Source organism: Aquarana catesbeiana, linkage group LG07, assembly GCF_042186555.1.
Source record: "Aquarana catesbeiana isolate 2022-GZ linkage group LG07, ASM4218655v1, whole genome shotgun sequence".
Classification (NCBI taxonomy): Eukaryota; Metazoa; Chordata; class Amphibia; order Anura; family Ranidae; genus Aquarana; species Aquarana catesbeiana.
Genome location: NC_133330.1, coordinates 340,701,911 through 340,722,340, shown reverse-complemented (window position 1 = coordinate 340,722,340; position 20,430 = coordinate 340,701,911). Strand labels below are relative to the sequence as shown.

General features: G+C 44.6%; 1 protein-coding gene across 1 annotated transcript in view; it reads right to left on the bottom strand.

Annotated features, from left to right (window-relative positions):
- LOC141102996 (importin-13-like) overlaps positions 1 to 18,338 on the bottom strand; it is a 64,284-nt gene extending 45,946 nt beyond the window's left edge. Inside the window, 9 exon segments of the mRNA XM_073592087.1 lie at positions 955 to 1,092; positions 10,775 to 10,855; positions 14,158 to 14,300; positions 15,689 to 15,827; positions 16,303 to 16,329; positions 17,409 to 17,474; positions 17,476 to 17,562; positions 17,564 to 17,592; positions 18,332 to 18,338. Of these exon segments, the coding sequence (XP_073448188.1) occupies positions 955 to 1,092; positions 10,775 to 10,855; positions 14,158 to 14,300; positions 15,689 to 15,827; positions 16,303 to 16,329; positions 17,409 to 17,474; positions 17,476 to 17,562; positions 17,564 to 17,592; positions 18,332 to 18,338 (717 nt within the window).
- Positions 18,339 to 20,430: the final 2,092 nt, after the last annotated feature.

Genomic DNA, 20,430 nt, shown 5'->3' with positions numbered 1-20,430 from the left:
GAGAGGAGTGACAGATTGTGTGTTCCTAATAGCTAGGAACCACGATCTGTCATTTCCTCTAGGTCAGTCCCCTCCCCCTAGTTAGAAACACACCCAGGGAACACAGTTATTCCCTTGATTGCCCCCCTAGTGTTAACCCCTTCCCTGCCAGTGACATTTTAAATCAGTGCACTGACCGTTGTATAATTGTCAATGGTCTCAAAAATGTGTCAAAAGTGTCCGCCATAATGTCGCAGTCCTGATAAAAATCGCAGATCGCCGCCATTACTAGTAAAAAAGAAAAATAATAAAAATGCCATAAATCTATCCCCTATTTTGTAGACACTATAACTTTTGCGCAAACCAATCAATATACGCTTATTGCGATTTTTTTTTACCAAAAATATGTAGAAGAATACATATCGGCCTAAACTAAGAAAAAATTAGCTTTTTTTGAAAAAAAAAAAAAATGGGGATATTTATTATAGCAAAAAGTACAAATTATTGTGTTTTTTTTTTTAAATTGACGCTCTTTTTTTTGTTTATAGCACAAAAAATAAAAACTGCAGAGGTGATCAAATACCACCAAAAGAAAGCTCTATTTGTGGGGGAAAAAAGGACGTCAATTTTGTTTGGGTGCAACGTCGTACGACCGCGCAATTGTCAGTTAAAGTGACGCAGTGCCGAATCGCAAAAAATGCTCTGTTCAGGAAGGGGGTAAAATCTTCTGGGGCTGAAGTGGTTAATATACCCAAGAATGTACATTCAAAGTCCCATTCAGTGTCGTGGTTTTTGCATATCTATATAATGGGGACAGTACTCTCTAGGGGTAGATTCAATAGAACACTCTGTCCCTGCACCTCACAATTTTCACATTATCATGGTGACAGGTACACTTTAAGTAGCAATAATAGTACGAGAGAAGTAGTGAGCTCATCTACTAGTTTCCAAAACTTTTTCGTACAAATGACTGACCTGTCGTGTCAGATCGATGGCGCAGGCCTGCGGAATAGTGCTGTACATCTGGCCCATCATCTCACATAACTGAGGAACCATCGGAGCAAAGTCGTCCAGAAGAGTCTTCACCGACTTCTCAAATATGGCGCACACTGCCTGTCACAGAAATAAGAAAATGCAAAGGTGATTTAAATTCAAATAAGACAGGAAAGTAACCACATGACTTCAGCATGCCAAATCATGGTGAGGTGTGGAACAGCCAATCCTGGCAGAGCTGCTGAAGAAAGGAGTGGGGGAGGGAATTAAAAAATACTGCATGTCTCTTAGGCTAGTGCACGAGATGTAAATCACCTGTCAGTCACAACAAGGGGGAGGATTTGACAAAGTTCTTCTCAGTTTGTCAAGAATTGCCTCACTGAACAATAAAAGGGGATTGCTCAGAGATGGATTAACTCTGTGTGGCAAGACTGGGCTCCAATGATAGGAAATCTTATACTCTACAGTATGATATAAAAAATTCAAGTTAGACTTACCGGTAACTTGTTTTCCTTGAGTCTTTCAGGACAGCACTTGAGAGAGTGACTCCTCCCCTTGCCAACAGGAAACACCTCTTCCACCAAACTTTAAAAGGAGGCTCCTTTCCACCCATTGTCAGTAGTAGTAGAGAACCTCCGGCCCCAAACTGGAACACATAATCGAGATATGATTAGTCACAGTATATATATATGTAAAAACAATAGGGCGGGATGCTGCTGTCCTGAAAGACTCAAGGAAAACAAGTTACCTGTAAGTCTAACTTGAATTTTCCCTTATCGTCTTTCAGGACAGCACTTGAGAGGATAATAGAGACTTACCCCCCTAGGGAGGGACCACAGCCTGCAGAACCTTTCTGCCAAAAGCCTGATCACCTGCTGATAGGAGATCCAGTCTGTAATGACGGACAAACGTTAAGTAGCTTGACCACGTAGCCACCTTACAAATCTGATCTGGGGTGGCACCAGCTCTTTCTGCCCATGTAGTGGCCTGCGCTCTTGTTGAATGAGCCCCTAATTCCCAGCGGGGAAGATAAACCCATTTGAGAATAGGCTACAGAAATAGCTGTCTTAAGCCATCTAGCCAATGATGCTTTTGATGCTTGTTGGCCTTTCTTGTTTCCAGAAAAAAGAACAAATAATGAATCTGAAACTCTAAACCCTCCTGTTACTTCCAAATACTGTAATAGGATACGTCTTACGTCTAAATTGTGAAACTGCTCTTCCTTTGCACCCGAAGGGTTAGCAGAAAAGGTTGCTAAAGTAATCTCTTGAGACCTGTTACTAAAGCTTGCCACTTTTGGCAAAAACCCCGGATCTACTTTAAGGACAACTCTATCAGGAAAAACTGACAAAAAAGGCTCTTTTACTGATAGGGCGTGCAGTTCACTAATCCTTCTTGCTGAAGTAATTGCGACCAGAAAAATAGTCTTCAAAGTTAAATTCTTTAGGGATATGGCCTGTAAAGGCTCAAATGGTTCTTTTGCCAGAGCCTACAGAACCACCGAGAGATCCCAATTTGGAAAATGCTTCACCGGTACCGGTCTCGACCTGGAAAGTGCTTTGAAAAATCTCATGATCAGAGTTTCTGAAGATAAGGATCTCTCCAGATAAACTCCCAATGCAGCCACCTGCACCTTAAGAGTGCTGACCGCCAGATTCTTGTCTGCACCTTTTTGCAAAAATTCCAGCACTGAAACTAGGTCTTTAACCCCCCTATGTTCTGAATGACAGAAAGAAACATAGACTTTCCATACTTTGGCGTAAATATCCCTGGTTACCTTTTTCCTACTGGAAAGCAATGTAGCAGTTAAACGTTCTGAAAAGCCTTTGCTTCTCATTAATTGCTCCTCAGATACCAGGCAGTGAGCTTTAACCTGCCTACCTCTGGATGAAGCACTGGCCCCTGAATCAACAGATCCTGACTGAGCGGGAGATGCCAACATGGTTTGATTGCCAACTGCAGAATCGTGGAAAACCAAGCTCTCTTTGGCCAATATGGAGTAATCAAAATGATTGATACTCTCTCTTTCAGTATTTTCCTCAACACTAGAGGGATTAATCGGAATGGAGGAAAAGCATACCCTAGGTGAAAATCCCACGGATGTGCCAGAGCATCTATCCCCTGAGAGCAAATGTCTCTCTGAAGGGAGAAAAAATTCGGGAGCTGCGTGTTTTGTTTTGAAGCAAACAGATCTACCTGCGGAAGGCCCCAAACACTGGTGATTAATGCAAACACCTTCCTGTTCAGACTCCACTCTGATTCCTGAACTTTTTGTCGGCTCAGATAATCCGCTACTTCGTTCAATGTGCCTTTTAGATGGACTGCGGATAGAGATAGTAAGTGGTTCTCCGCCCACTCCAGAATCTCTACTGACAGTAAGTGAAGGGCCCTGCTTCTTGTGCCTCCCTGTTTGTTCAGGTAGGCTATGGCCGTGCCATTGTCCGACAAAATCTGGACATGGCAACCTATGAGGTTTTGAGAGAAGAAAGCTAATGCTAGGGCAACTGCCTTCAGCTCTCTCCAATTTGAGGATCTTTGGGCCTCGAACTGGGACCATGTTCCCTGCGCTAAGGCTTGACCCATGTGGGCCCCCCATCCCTGCAAACTGGCGTATGTTGTGACCACTTTCCCGGTCGGAAAAGACCAAAGAAGACCTCTTTGCAGTACCACCTGACTTTTCCACCACCAAAGTGAACGTTTGACTCTGGTGGGAATCTTTACTTTTGTATCCAAACTCTCCGTCCTGTGGTTCCATGTCCTTAGAAGGAACCTCTGGAGAGTCCTGAAATGCAGCCTTGCCCATTGGATGGATGGTATTGAAGAGGTTAATGTCCCCAGAGCCGACATAACCTTTCGGACTGAAATCAGTTGATTTGTTTGTAGTGCCGTTATTACCCTTTGGACCTTGATCTTTTTCTCTTCTGGGAGAAAAATCTTTTGCTCCACTGAATCTATCAAATAACCCAGAAACAGTACTTGCTGAGCTGGGATGAAATTTGATTTTTGAACATTCACTATCCACCCTAGTGACTCCAAATGACTGCGGGATTTGTTCAAATCCTCCTGCAACTTTTCCCTGGATGGGGCAAAAAAGAGGAGGTCGTCCAGATATGGAATTACCGCAATCCCCTGGAGTCGAAGAGGGGCGAGAGCTTCCGCCATTATCTTCGTAAAAATACGAGGAGCTGACGACAGGCCGAAGGGAAGGGCCCTGAACTGAAGATGTATAATCTCCTTGCCCATATTCACCGCAAACCTCAGGAACTTCTGGGACTGAGGTGCTACAGGAATATGAAGATAAGCATCCCTCAGATCGATTGATGCCATAAAACAATCTTTTGTCAGAATGTTTCTGACCGTGAAAATTGAGTCCATACAAAACTTTTTGTATAGGACTGACTTGTTCAGGGGTTTTAGGTTGAGGATAAGACGGAAGTTTCCGGATGGTTTTCTTATCAGAAAGATGTGTGAATAGAAACCCTGACCCTGTTCTTCTGGGGATACTGGTATCACTACCCTCTGGTGCCTCAGATCCTTTAAAAGGTTCTTCATGGCCAGAGCCCTTGTTTGATCCCTTGGTAGGTTTGTTACAAAGAATCTTTCTGGCGGGCGATCCGAAAACTCTATCCTGTAACCTTGGGACAGCATGTCCAAAATATATAGACTTTCTGTCATGCTGGCCCAAAGGGGAAGGAAACTTTGAAGCCTTCCCCCCACTGGTACGCACAAGTCATTGTGCTTTACCGGAGGCTGCAGGAGGATGGAAAAGGACATTTCCTTTGCCTTTACCCTTCTGCGAGGCCCAATTTTTTCTTTTCTCCTGGGGTTTGGTTTGTTCTTGAGCCCTTTGGGAACGAAAAAAACGTTTAACTGGCTGCTTTTTCTTTTTGATGGGAAAAGACTTCTTTTTATCAGCAGTTCTATCTAGAACCGCATCTAAATCAGGTCCAAAAAGCAAGTCACTCAGGAACGGTATCCCACACAGCTTGTTTTTGGATGCCGCGTCCCCCGGCCAAGTTTTCAACCACAGAGCCCTTCTGGCTGAGTTGGCTAGGGCAGCAGATCTAGCTGTCATTTTAATTGATTCCGCTGAAGCATCAGATATAAATGCGACAGCGGCAGACAGAGTTGAAAATGAATCCAAAATTTCTTGTTTTGGTGAGTCTGCTGAGATATGGGCCTTAAGTTGCTCTAACCAGAACTCCATATTTCTGGATACCACTGTAGTTGCCATAGCAGGTTTAAGATTTCCCATGATAGATTGCCAAGCCCTCTTTAGTAGCTGGTCCATCCTTTTATCCATGGGATCTCTCAACACCCCCATGTCCTCGAATGCCAAATCTGTAGACCTCGAGACCTGGGAAAACGCGGCATCTAGTTTGGGGTTTTTGTTCCAAACCGCCGCTGGATCTTCATCAAAGGGGAAACGCCTTTTTAAGGCTTTGGGAAAGAAAGGCTTTCTCTCTGGCTCTGCCCACTCTTTCTTAATAGCTTCAGAAATAACAGAGTGTACTGGGAAATTGCGATTTTTGTGCTCGCTAAGCCCTGCATACATTTTATCATGCAGAGATAACTCCTTTCTTTCCTCCTCCAGACCCAGTGTGGTATAGATTGCTTTTAACAGGCCATCTACCTGTTCTAAAGACAATTTAAATCTTGAAGGTAAATTTTCTCCTTCCTCACCCTCATCAGAATCCTCAGATTGAGAGGGGGAATGTCCCTCTGGGGTAGGAGATGCCTCAGTCTCCATCGCCGGGACTATAAGTGAGCCTTGGGAGGACTGTGAGGTAGTAGGCTGACTAAGGGATGGGTTTGCTAGGGAAGAGCAAAATGATTGAATAGTCGCATCAAGTTCCTTTTTAACCGATGCAATCAAGTCGCTGCAAGCGGAAGAAGCTTCTTCTTTAACTAGCAAATCACTACAAGCTTGACATAACGTCTTCTTCCATCCTTCAGGTAGCTTGGATTTACATGAAGGACATTTTCTTTTTGCCACTGGATCAGAGCTCTTGGCCTGCCATGAGACAAAAGAAGAAACCATCCCAGTGAGACAACCTGTCCTATACCCAAGGATGCTCACCACAGGTGCACAGTTAGAGCTAACTGCTTTATGTGCCCAGACAGGCCCCTGCCACCGGGGGGGGGGGGGGGGGGGGGGGGGATAGAGAGAGAGAGACCCCACAGTACAAGGAAGACAGTATACAACTGCACCTTACCTGGGCCTTGCTGGTGCCTGTGCCTGTCCCACTCGCTGCCGCCATCGATTCCATCGAGGAGCGCTTGCTGTGTTTGTGTGGCTAAACGCCGGTTCCGGACTCCAATAGCGCCAGTGCGCCGGACCAGAACCGCTAAATAAGCACCAGCCCCGTTCCTCCCCTTTCCCTCTGCGATTTCCGGCGGAAATGACGCCGCACGCCTGTTCCGTGGGCGCCGCCCCCTCCGGATGCCTCACTTCCGGCGGATGGAGCCCCGCTGCCATCCCCAAGATGGCGGCGGTGCAATAAGCAACAGGCGGTGGACCTGAGAAAAAAATATAGTAAACGGCCACCACCTGTCTTGCCGCCGCCTAGGAGCGATGCCCACGACAGTCGGACTCACCCTGAGCCCATATGAAGAGGGAGAGGGAGCCCAGCCAGCAGCACTTCACCTCAGCTGTGGAATGGGAGGAACAGCTCTCATGAGGTAAAAAAGTGTTTGATGGAAATCCAGGAAACCTGAGCTCCCAGGACAGCACCTGAGAGCCCTGACTTCCCACGAAGTGTTCCCTCCGGAGGAAACACAAAAACTGACAATGTGTGGAAAGGAGCCTCCTTTTAAAGTTTGGTGGAAGAGGTGTTTCCTGTTGGCAAGGGGAGGAGTCACTCTCACAAGTGCTGTCCTGAAAGACGATAAGGGAAAAAAAATTTTGGGGGGGTTTACATCCACTTTAAAGTGGGGGTCCACCTATCTATTGTTTTTTTTTTTTTTGAGTTCATTCACAAACTTTTCTTCTCAGCATTACATACTCACATATTGTGTGTAATATGTCCGCCTGTGTCAGATTTCGTCGGAAAGAATAACTTATATTATTCACTGCAGGCGGTTTCCATCTTCATTGTGGGCATTTGAAGCCCACAAGCATTTATTTCCTGGATGTGGTGAATGCTGTGCTCCCAGCATTCACCGCTCGTTCCCGCACATGCTCAGTGGCATCCTGGGAAGCCTGGGAATAGCTCCCAGGAGTCTGGGGGAGGCTAGAAACACGCCTACTCCCACGGGAGGAAAACCAGGAAGTGCAAAGAAGAATAGAAAAATAAAAAGGTAATTACGGCGATTTAAATTTTTTTAAACGGCATGTCAGCATCTAGGCAAGGAAGAGAATACATACAGATATTGTTCAAAATTTGGGTTGAACCCCGCTTTAAGGTTTCTTGGCTGTCTCTTGGCAACTCAAAGTTTCAGCTCTCTCCATATATTTTCTATAGGATTAACGTCTGGGGACTGGCTAGGCCACTCCATGATTATAATGTGCTTCTTCTTGAGCCACTCCTTTGTTTCTTGGCCGTGTGTTTTGGGTCATTGTCATGCTGGAAGACCCATCCACGACCCATCTTCAGTGTTCTGGCTGAGGGAAGAAGGTTCTCATCCAAGATTTTACAATACATGGCCCTGTCCATTGGTCCCTCAATACGGCAAAGTTGGCCTGTACCTTTAGCAGAGAAACAGCCCCAAAGCATCAAGTTTCCACCTCCATGCTTGACTGTAGGGATGGTGTTCTTCGGGTCATAGTCAGCATTTTTCTTCCTCCAAACACGGCGAGTTGAGTTAATGCCAAAGAGCTCAATTTTTCTCTCATCTGACCACAGCACCTTCTCCCAATCCTTCTCTGAATCATTTAGATATTTATTGGCAGACTTCAGACGTTACTGTACATGTGTCTTCTTGAGGAGGGGGAACTTGCGGGCGCTGCAGGATTTCAATCAATGGTGACGTATTGTGTTACAAATGGTTTGTTTGGTGACTGTGGTCTCAACTGCCTTGAGATCATTCACAAGCTCCTTCAGTGTAGTTCTGGGCTGATCCCTCACTTTTCTCATGACCATCCTCACCCCATGAGGAGAAATCTTGCATTGAGCTCCAGACCGAGGGTGATTGATTGTTATTTTATATTTATTCCATTTGGAAATAATTGCTCCAACAGTTGTCTCCTTCTCACCAAGCTTCTTGCTGATGGTCTTGTGGCCCATTCCAGCCTTGTGCAGGTCTACAGTCTTGTCCCTGACATCCTCTGACAGATCTTTGGTCTTGCCCATGATGGTGAGATTTGAATAGAAGAGATTCTGTAGACAGGAGTCTTTTATACACATAACGAGTTTTCGTTAGGAGAACCTTCTTACATTCACAGGACTAATCTGTGTACCACATGAGCACCTACTGTATCCAGTCTGTGGGGGGCAGAATTATTGTTGGTTGGTAGGGGATCAAATACTTATTTTACTCACTGAACTGCAACTCCATTTATAACTTTTGTGTTATGTTTTGTTTGTTTTTTTGGCTGATATTCTGTCATTTAAAATACACTTACGATAAAAATTACAGACCCTTCATTTCTTTGCAAGTTGCAAGTGGGAAAACTTACAAAATTTGCAGGGGATCAAATCATTCTTTTCCTCACTGTATATGTAAAGCGCTGCATAAATTGGCAGTGCTTTAAGAGTATCTGTAATAATAGTCCTCTCTGTTTTAGAACTCTGATTGCTTAGGGAGGAGGGTCACTTTTTTATGGGGCAGCCACAAAGAGTTGGGCTTTAAATCTAACAAAAAGTGGTGACATCTTCCTGGCTGTGATGTCTGGCAGAGGTGTAGGAATGGCAAAAGTGTCTTAAAAGAATTACAAATCCTTTGGCAGATTAAACAGTCCATGTATAAGTATCCCAACAGTATATTTAGCAGGTTTGCCTTGAGTTCAGCTATGAATTTATTAAAAAAATAAAAATAACATTGATATCATTAGCTATACAAACTCTCTTCTGCTTTGGCTCATGCACACTGGTACATAAAGATATAAACCATTGAATAAAGTTTATCTTTGTTAAAAAAAAAAAGAAAAAAAAAAAGAAAAAAAAAAGACATACACGATAAAAAGATCTGGGTTTTACATTTATCAGGTCCAGATGTACAATTTTTTGGAAAATTAGGAAATCTATTTTTTTTCACTAAATTGTCTTTTTTAAAAGTTATTTCTATAAATAAACTTAATTGCGCTAGCAGTGATATAATTAGAAAGTGCTTAGGAGACACAATATGTGTGTGAATCCCAACCAAAACAATAAGTGCATAGAATCCTTATTCAGAAATACAAAAAATATGTGTTAAAGTCAGTAGTCATACACCGAAAACACTTATAATCAGTCCATAATAAAATGAATTGTGTTGAATAAGAAGGAAAAGTCCGCTTAATATGTCTCATCACCAAACCCTAAGGACTGATGAGCCGAAGTAATTCTTATCAGATGTGCATTGATTGTAGAAAGGAGAGTAATAGGTGTGCGCTTACCCCAAATGTTGGACCTCCGCTGTGGCAAGGTCTTATGGGCTTGCAGATTTCACCCTCTGCAGGGACAAGATGTTGATCTCCAGGTTTTGACAGCGTATACCGCCACCTTCAGTGTGGTTTAGATAGCCCAACTGCTCCAACATAAAAGGGGGGACTCAGGAATGGAAGAGCCCATATACAGGGAAAAAAATATAAGGAGAAGAAACTCCAATAGTGTGATAACGTTTAGGATTTTATTGGTTAAAATAAACCATAAGTGAATATTTAAAAAATTCCAGTAAAAAAGTAATATCATAAAAAAGCCGGCATAATCAAAGGCAGAACGCCCGTGCAAGTAAACACTTCGGAACGCGTGATGGCATGCACATCTGATAAGAATTACTTCGGCTCATCAGTCCTTAGGGTTTGGTGATGAGACATATTAAGCGGACTTTTCCTTCTTATTCAACACAATTCATTTTATTATGGACTGATTATAAGTGTTTTCGGTGTATGACTACTGACTTTAACACATATTTTTTGTATTTCTGAATAAGGATTCTATGCACTTATTGTTTTGGTTGGGATTCACACACATATTGTGTCTCCTAAGCACTTTCTAATTATATCACTGCTAGCGCAATTAAGTTTATTTATATGTTTACCACTTCATAGATATTTGGAGTTTTATTTGCAGCTGCACTTTTTGAATATATATATTTTTCTATCACGTATTGCTCATTAGCGCAGGTTGATTCCACCATTTCTAAAAGTTATTTCTCACACACATCATAGGCATACTTACAGTTACACCCCAAAACACATTCTGCTCCTCCTTTAGAGTATGGGGATACCACATGTGTGAGTTTTGTTTACAGTCTGGATGCATAAAGAGGCCCAAAATACAAGGAGGACCTTGGGCTTTCAAGCAGCATGAATTACATATACAGGGACACTGTAACTGGTATAGCAGTGATTAGGGAGAATATCTTGTGTAACACACAGATTAACCAATTGTGTAAAAATCAATGTACTGTAATGGTTGCCTATGTAGGAGTACACCCCTGGACACAGACAGGCTATTGTCAGTGATGGTGAACTACATTGGAACTATATTTCCCATGATGCTCACCTACACTGCATAGTGCATGAGCATCATGGGAAATGGTGTTCCAAAACATTTGGGGTGCCAAGGTTCACCATCACTGACCTATGTTCATGAGCCTCAACAGTCCTGTGAGGAACAGCTACAAACACAATTATGCAGGTTTTATCGCCAGGACTTACCTCCACCACCTGGGCATCGTTCAGCCAAGTACTGAGAATTTTTCGGATCAACTGGAAGACTTGCTGTAGAACCAGAACAACCTGCACACAGCAAAGAAAATGTATTGCCGATTGTGTATATATAATTTCCAAACATGCTATTTTGTAGTTCAATTTAGTGGTTGTGGTTCTAAAGCCTAAACTTTTTTTATTTCAATGCATTCCCTTTATTAAGGTAAAAATTAACAATTAACAATATCAATCTTATGGAAAAAAAATTCCACACACTACAGAACACTAATCATTTTTATAATAAAAAAATGGGACCCATGGCTTAATTTTTCTAATCTCTTTTTCAACCCTGAATGATATTACTAGTAATATATGTCTGAAGAACATTATAAGATTTGTATACTTACAATATTCATAGAGTATAATATTATAATGTGAACTCACTAAAGCAAACTATATCTCTCAAGAATTACAAAATACATTTTGTTCTTTCTTATGTGTAAACTACCTGTAATGTATTTCCTTTTGGCATATGACAAAGCTTTTTGTACCAAACAGTATTGCCAACCGTCAGTATTTTTACTGACAGCCAGTAAAAAATAGGCAATTTTCTCCTGTCAGTAAATGCCTGTAAAAGGAAAAAGTTGCCAGTAAAAAATATGGCTGTGATGCGCAGCTCGGTCCAGAGCCGGCTGAGACCATCTGAGTCCCTGCTACAGTGTGTTTGGGCAGCTCTGGTGGATGTGCCAGGAAATTTTGGGTGTTGTGTCAGTAAATTTCAATCTGGTAGGTTGGCAACACTGGTACCAAATAAAAACAGTTTGTAAAAAAAAAAAAATGTTTAGGCAGAACTATCTCCCCCCCCTTTACTTACTTGAGCTCTCATTCGATCCAGCGCTGTGCCTGGCTGCAGCTTTTCCGGGTCTCACTGACTTTGCTGAGGCAGCAGGAGCCATTGGCTGCACCTGCTGCCAATGATGAGAGAGCAGGGAGGCGGGGCCAAGTCCTGCTGTCTGAGTTAGTAGACGCAGACAGCAAGGCTCAGGAGAGAGCCCCCCCCCCCCCCCAAAAGTGCCCCCCATAAAAAGCTGCAGGGCACTCGATGGAGGGGAGGAGCCAGAAGCGCAGGCGCGAGGACCCAAGAAGAGGAAGTTCAGGGCTGCTCTGTGCAGTTCTATTGCACACAGCAGGTAAGATTAAACCTGCCTGTTATTTTTTTTTTTTTTTTTCCCCCTCTTATTTTTTTTTTTTAAGTATAATTCTATATTCAAAGATTTTTTCAATTATAACGAAACATATAAAAAATAACTAATAAAAGGAATAAAACTATTTTAGAATCAAAGAAAAAGTCACGACCATCTTCGCTAAGCATATATAAAACAAATGAGCCAACATTGACACATATTAAATTTATAAACTAAAGATAGGAGGTTAATACAGATTATAAATTAATACACCGCCCTAGTGATGATTCATTAACAAATCAAATAGTAACCTCCAGAGTATATCTAATATGCGACAATTACAACAATTGTTAACCTATATAAGGCCCCTTTCACACTGGGGCGGCGTCGGCGGTAAAGAACCGCTATTGTTAGCGGCGCTTTACCGTCGGTATTCGGCCGCTAGCGGAGCGGTTTTACCCCCTGCTAGCGGCCGAGAAAGGGTTAAAAACCACCGCTCTCTCTAGGGAGGAGGAGCCACGTCCTGACATCACCGCTGCACGTCCAGTCCCGGAAGCTACGGGCTGATCTGAAGCTGGCCGGCTTTCCCATTTCATTTGCTGTTATTATTTTGCCGATCTGTAAGTGTTCATTTGATTTTTATCATTCCATTAAATGTAAAAGGATTTACGCTATGTGGAGCACTTTGTATGTTTTTTTTTTCTGGTAAACACATCACTCTGCTGTGATTCATGGTGAGGATCCCCACGGACGCTGTGGTATCTAGTGCCTGCCTGTGAGATCCCGGGCTGGGGTTACAGCCATCTGCTCAGCGTGGTCCCCTGTAATAAGGGACCATCGCTTTCCAGTAAGCGGCAGAGAGAGAGAGAGAGCAAGCGAGAGAGAGAGAGAGAGAGAGAGAGAAAAGAGAGAAGAGGAGAGAGAGAGAAAGAGGGGAGAGAAAGAGGGGAGAGAGAGAGGGGGGGGCGAAGGGGGATAGAGAGAGAGAGAGAGGAGAGAGAGAGAGAGAGAGAGAGAGAGAGAGAGAGAGAGAGAGAGAGAGAGTGAGGGGGAGAAGGGGGATAGAGGGGGATAGAGAGAGAGAGGGGGGGAGAAGGGGGGATAGAGAGGGGGGAGAAGGGGGGTAGAGAGAGAGGGGGGGAGAAGGGGGAGAGAGAGAGAGAGAGAGAAAGAGAGAGAGAGGGGGGGGAGGAGAGAGGGAGGGTGGGAGGAGAGAGGGAGGGAGGAGAGAGGGAGGGAGGAGAGAGAGAGGGAGGGAGGGAATGAGGGAGGGAGGGAGAGAGGGAGAGGGGGGGGAGAGAGAGGGAGAGGGGGGGGAGAGAGGGGGAGAGAGAGGAGGAGAGAGGGGGAGAGAGGGGGAGGAGAGAGGGGGAGAGAGGGGGAGAGAGGGAGAGGGAGAGAGAGCGCGAGAGAGAGGGGGGGAGAGAGAGAGAGGGGGAGAGCGCGAGAGAGGGGGGAGAGAGGGGGAGAGAGAGGGAGAGAGAGCGCGAGAGAGAGGGGGGGAGAGAGAGAGAGGGGGAGAGCGCGAGAGAGGGGGGGAGAGAGAGAGAGAGGAGGGGGAGAGAGAGAGAGAGGAGGGGGAGAGAGAGAGAGAGAAAGAGAGAGAGAGGGGGGGAGGAGAGAGGGAGGGAGGAGGAGAGAGGGAGGGAGGAGAGAGGGAGGGAGGAGAGAGGGAGGGAGAGGAGAGAGAGAGGGAGGAGAGAGAGAGGGAGGAGAGAGAGGGAGGGAGGGAGGGAGGGAATGAGGGAGGGAGGGAGAGAGGGAGAGGGGGGGGAGAGAGGGGGAGAGAGAGGGAGAGAGGGGGAGAGAGGGAGAGAGAGAGGGGGGGAGAGAGGGGAGAGAGAGGGAGAGAGGGGGAGAGGGAGAGAGTGCGAGAGAGGAGGGGGAGAGAGAGAGAGGAGGGGGAGAGAGAGAGAGAGAGAGGAGGGGGAGAGAGAGAGAGGGGGGGAAGAGAGAGGGGGAAGAGAGAGAGGGGGAGAGCGGGGGGGGGGAGAGAGGGGGGGGGAGGGGAGAGAGAGAGAGGAGAGAGAGAGAGAGGGGAGAGAGTGAAGAAAAAGAAAGAAAAAGAATATATCAAAGGAAACAGAAATCTGCAAACATATGAAACCACAGAGTTCCCATTTAGAGAGAGCGATGGATGGATAGAGAGGAAAAAAAAAAAAAAAAGAAAAAAAGGAAAGAAAAGAGGGTCAAGCTGGGTTGACTCACCGGGTTGGGTCCCTGTACTACCGGTAACTTCTTGACCTCTGCCGCCTCATGCTCATCATCATGGCAGCTGATGTCCAGGGTGGTGAAGAGGTTGGAGAGGAGGCCGAGGATGTGGATTATTGCCAGTTTATTTGAGGGTTCGGCTGCAGAGGAAGAAACAAAAGGGAATCACATGATGCCAATACAAACATCGTCATGAACTTCATGCTCAGTTGCTGGACGCAGGAGGCACAGCTACATTTTATAAAACATTCATAGCCACAAACCTGGCTACTGCATAGAATAAACGTTCATGTCCTGCCAGAGGAAAAATTCTGGAAGTGAACGAATGGAACCCAATGCTGAGACGTTTAGAAGAAGATGTCAGCTGCAGCAAGAAAACCCTCCAATGTGCACCCCTCTGATTTCATTAATACAGATGTGTCTGACTTTTGACCTAAGCCACGCCATCAGCATACACCTCACCATCCAATGGGAGTATCCTTCAAGGACCGCTATTCTTGAAAATACTGTATTCTGATTGTCTAAGAGACTAAGTAAAGCAGTTTTACTTAACCAATCCTCGGCTCCCGCAAGCTCCTTTGAGCTACTAGACCAGTCCCCGCCTCCTAATCCCCTCTATGCTCCAGTGGCAGGATGCCCTCTGACATCATCAGGACCGATGAACGACCCACGGGCCCACAGTCCTGCACTGGGCAAGAGGACACTGAAGAAAAGTCCACTGCCGAAGCATGGAGAGCCCTGTCTGCAGGAGGAGCACATGATTGGGTACGAAAAAAAAAAAAAAAAGGGTTTTTTCCATCCGCCAGACCTAAACGAGCATTTAAGCCTCGTATTGTGGGAGCAGCTCCACTGCAAGGAAGGGTTCTCTCTTTCCCACAGTTAGGAGTTATGCCGCGTACACACGACCGGACTTTCCGTCAGAATAGACTCCGACGGAGTTCCGATGAAACGGACTTGCCTACACACAATCACATCAAAGTCCGATCGTTTAGAACGCAATGACGTACAACAGGACTAGAAGAAGGAAGTTCAATAGCCAATAGCTGCCCTTGCGTCGTTTTTGGTCTGTCGGAATAGCATACAGATGAATGGTTTTCCAATAGGAACTGATTCCGTCAGAATGATTTGAAACATGTTCTATTTATAGGTCCGTCAGAATTTTAGAAAGAAAAAGTCTGATGAAGCCCACACACAATCGGAATATCCAGTCGTGTGTACGCGGCATTAGTGTTTCATATCAGTGTGTTTAATACATGCTAAAGGATTCCCAGAGCCTGAGCTATAGAGCTCTATAGACAGCCTTTTTTTTAACAGCTGATAAGGAGACTCAGAAAACTGTGTACAAAGAAGCATACAGCCCCATCTGCTGGCTACCAGTGAAAATATACATGTACAGATAACTCTTATTTACTAAGTGGTTTTAGTCCTGACCATGCATAAAATATATACAAAACCTTACAATCCCTTTAGGCATTAATTGTTGTCTTCTGCAATATAAGAACAATGGACGGAGCATGCCGAGCAGCACTCACCGTCTCATCCGCCAACTTCTCCAGCTGCTGGATGTAGGGAGTGATGAGGGAGTGTAGATTACTAAGGATCTCCTCCACCTGCAGAGCCGATAACAGGAAGCCCAGAGCCTGCATCAGCCACATGCACTGACTGGTCTGGAAAAGAAGAAGATCAATAATGAGGAGGGCCGAGAATGAGAACAGGGGCCCCTCTCTTCATGACAGACACAGGTCGGGGCAAAACTTCCCCATAAACACTTCACACCGTACAGGGGAAACCCCATCATACAGACCCCCTATAGGGGAAATCGCACCATACAGACCCCGTACAGGGGAAACCCCATCATACAGACCCCCTATGGGGGAAATCGTACCATACAGACCCCGTACAGGGGAAACCCCATCATACAGACCCCCTATAGGGGAAATCGCACCATACAGACCCCGTACAGGGGAATCCATACCGTACTGACACCCAACAGTGGAAATCACACCATACAGACACCGTACAGAGGAAAACCACCATACAAGACAGACACCATACAGGGGAATTCACACCATACAAGAGAAATCCCACCGTAGAGACACCATACAGGGCAAATCTCAGCATACAGACAAATCTCCCAATTACCTTGTGAATCTGTTTCAGCAGCACGTCCTGAAATGTAGGAAAAAAAAATATTTTAGTGAAGGAAGTGTTACCCTATAATAGATACATTACAGATATCTAAGCATATAGAGATTGGAGGTCAGTGGGAAGAATGTCCCTTACATTGGTGATCAGTGAGAAGAATGTTCCTTACATTGGTGATCAGTGAGAAGAATGTTCCTTACATTGGTGATCAGTGGAAGAATGTTCCTTACATTGGTGATCAGTGAGAAGAATGTCCCTTACATTGGTGATCAGTGAGAAGAATGTTCCTTACATTGGTGATCAGTGAGAAGAATGTTCCTTACATTGGTGATCAGTGGGAAGAATGTTCCTTACATTGGTGATCAGTGGGAAGAATGTTCCTTACATTGGTGATCAGTGGGAAGAACGTTCCTTACATTGGTGATCAGTGAGAAGAATGTTCCTTACATTGGTGATCAGTGAGAAGAATGTTCCTTACATTGGTGATCAGTGGGAAGAACGTTCCTTACATTGGTGATCAGTGAGAAGAATGTTCCTTACATTGGTGATCAGTGGGAAGAATGTTCCTTACATTGGTGATCAGTGAGAAGAATGTCCCTTACATTGGTGATCAGTGAGAAGAATGTTCCTTACATTGGTGATCAGTGAGAAGAATGTTCCTTACATTGGTGATCAGTGAGAAGAATGTTCCTTACATTGGTGATCAGTGAGAAGAATGTTCCTTACATTGGTGATCAGTGGGAAGAATGTTTCTTACATTGGTGATCAGTGAGAAGAATGTTCCTTACATTGGTGATCAGTGGGAAGAATGTTCCTTACATTGGTGATCAGTGAGAAGAATGTTCCTTACATTGGTGATCAGTGGGAAGAATGTTCCTTACATTGGTGATCAGTGGGAAGAATGTCCCTTACATTGGTGGTCAGTGAGAAGAATGTCCCTTACATTGGTGATCAGTGGGAAGAATGTTTCTTACATTGGTGATCAGTGAGAAGAATGTTCCTTACATTGGTGATCAGTGAGAAGAATGCTCCTTACATTGGTGAAACGAATGCCATGCTTCTAGATAAATGGATAGCAGTAGTTGGATGCAGCATTGTGTTACCTGTGACACGGCGACAATGTTGGCAGCGTACGGGAGAAGGTCGTATTTGCATTCCCGGCAGATTTTTCTTTAGGGTGGAGACGCTGGACACGGACAGTTCAGGATTCCCCAGAGCGTGGAGGACGAGCGGTAATACCTTATTGATCATGACTGGGGTGGTCCGCCAGCCATTCTGCCAGCGCCCCTAAAAAAACAGAGAGAGAGAGATAGAGAAGGTGAAATTAGCATTACTGCTCTTCATTCCTCGTATGACAACCAGCTGCCTTCCAAGCAGGGCTGTATGGGGCCCATTAATTGCAAGCAATGAGCATATTCCTAAATTTAAATAGTTGAGCTCATCTCTTTAAATAATCTGAATTTCCTGTGTGTGAACTCAAAACCAATTCATATACATTGATAAAACTGGTATGCTGGACCCTTTAATTAATCCAAAAAAGTTAATGTATGAACTAAAAATTAATAGATATGAGTGCAAACAAATATTCAGTGCCACGAAATTTCCTCTTGCATGTAATCCCCCGCAGTAATTCAATTCCACCACAAGATGTCCTCAGTTTCCCATGTTAAAAGTATGGCCCATCGTTAATAAACCCCCAAAGACTGAGGAGATTCTGTGAGTGCAGAGCATCATGACCCCGCCCACTAAGGGTGTGTCACCACGGCACCCTGCATGCACTGTGTATTGATGCAGGAAATGGGCAAGGTCATCATCACAGCTAGCTAGGGCAGATTGCATGGAAATACACCCTGCCTAAGAACCCCCACTCCTCCAAACTGACACCCACCCATCAAGGTATATTGATATTTGCATAACTCCTCCCACTGCTTCCATAAGGACTGTGGGCTCTTGAGAGGAGTACTGAGGGCGGGGTGCTGTGATGTTCTCAGGAAGCTCTGTATCACCCCCTGCCAGCCCCTCTTACCAGCCATGATGTCTTCATTGCATAGAGAAGCAAAGTGACCCAGTGATGACATCACCAAAATGAGGTATGGAAAGGTTTTATAAATGTAATTAGCAAGTTGAGTTGGGTTAAGGAGGAACCGGGGGACGGCAAAATATAAGCAGATTAAACTTCAGATTTAAAAAGACATGGAGTGTCACACAAAATGAGCTCCACCTTGGAAGACTACAAAAAACACATGTAAAATAAAATGCAATGTATGAAAGCAAGAAAACAAAACAAATAAAGCACATGCGTTTTCCAACTCAGACAAGGAAGATGTTGAAGCGCCCCTCACTGTCTCACTGGCAGATCAGGATTTCTTCATTGGGCGATCAATCCTTTTAGATGCCATTAAGCAAAAATCTTCTGACCTTCCTGCCCTCCTTCACACACCCCCCCCCCCACCGACCCCAACACCCCCCCACCACCACCGGCTTGCGTCTTTGTGCATCATGGATTACGTCTGTGCCGTCTGAATATGTATTGTGCTCAACATTTCCTCTATGACCTTTTCATGAAATCTCAATCATATAATATCAATTTAACGCCTTCAAATATCGGGCACTTTCACCCCTTCCTGCCCAGGACAATTTTCATCTTTTTAGCTCTCTCACACTTTGAATGACAGTTGCGCGGTCATGTAACGCTGTACACATACGACATTTTTGTAATTTTTTTTTCACACAAATAGAGCTTTCTTTTGGTGTTAATAAATCACCTTTGGGATTTTATTATTTGCAAAAGAAACAAAAAAAAAAAAAAAAAAAAAAAGACCGAAAATATATTTTAAAAAAAGTCACAAAGTGGAGATGCACTTAGTTAGGGTTAAAGTTCATAGGTCAAAAGGTCAGTTAGGGTTTCCCCTTTAAAGTGGTGTTCCGGACAATACTTTTAAATAAACATACCCCTATAATACCCCTATAATACACAAGCTTAATGTATTCTAGTAAAGTTAGTCTGTAAACTAAGGTCTGTTTTGTTAGTTTATAGCAGTAGTTTGTTATTTTATAAACTAACAGCAGGCCGTGGCCATCTTAAGTGTGGGCATCTGAAGCCAGACTGTATTTCTTCCTGCATCTCATCCTTGCAGATCTCGCACATGCTCAGTGCAGCACAAGCAGTCTAATAGGTTTCAGGTCAGGTTTCCATAGCAATGGCAGTGTCAGAGGACGTTGCCGCCCCTTCCCAGAAGACATTGCAAACAGGAAATGATGCGATGGGCCACGGCCAGGGAGGAGGAAGTGAAAAATGAATACAGCAGATATACAGTAGGTGCTGAGAAAAAAAATAAAAAAATATCCAATTCGTTTACAGTGCGCAGTTTAGTGAGGGATGCTGAAGAGTTGTAAAAGTGGGTGGAAATCCACTTTAAGGACAAGGTTAGGACTGAGGGATTGGAATAGGGACCTCCTCCAAAAGGTCAAAGGTCAGCAGGCAGGTCCCCAGAGGCCAATGGTCAAGAGGCGTGGCTGACCCACCCCCACCAAAGGGTTCAGCCTACCCCAAACTAAGTCGGGGAATGAAAAAGTCAGGGAAAGCTCAAGTCCCCCACTTTTACTTTCAGTTTCTGTTATAAAATTTTGCAAATAAGTAGTTTTTCTCCTTCACTGATGAAGCAAAACTGATGAGCTGCGCTGATAGGTAGCACTAATGGTTACCGATAGAATGGGTACCAATAGAATGGGTACCGATAGGTAGCACTAATGGGTAACAATAGGCATAATGGGTACCACTAGGCAGCACTAATGGGGTACCGATAGGCAGCACTGAGGGGGCACTGATGAGGCTGCACTGAGGGGGCACTGATCGAGGTGAAACTGATGGGTAGCACTAATGGGTACCAATAGGAAGCATTGATGAGGCGAAAGCGATGAGGCTGCACTGATGGGCAGTGATGAGGCAACACTGATAGGTGGCACTAATGGGTACCGATAGGCACTGATGGGGCTGCACACTGATGAGGCTGCACTGAGGAGTACTGATATGCTGCACTGATGGGGCTGTACTGATGATCAGTGCTCCGATTATCTTTGTACAGGTCCCCGGTGACACTTGCCGGCTCTATCTGTCTCGCGTGT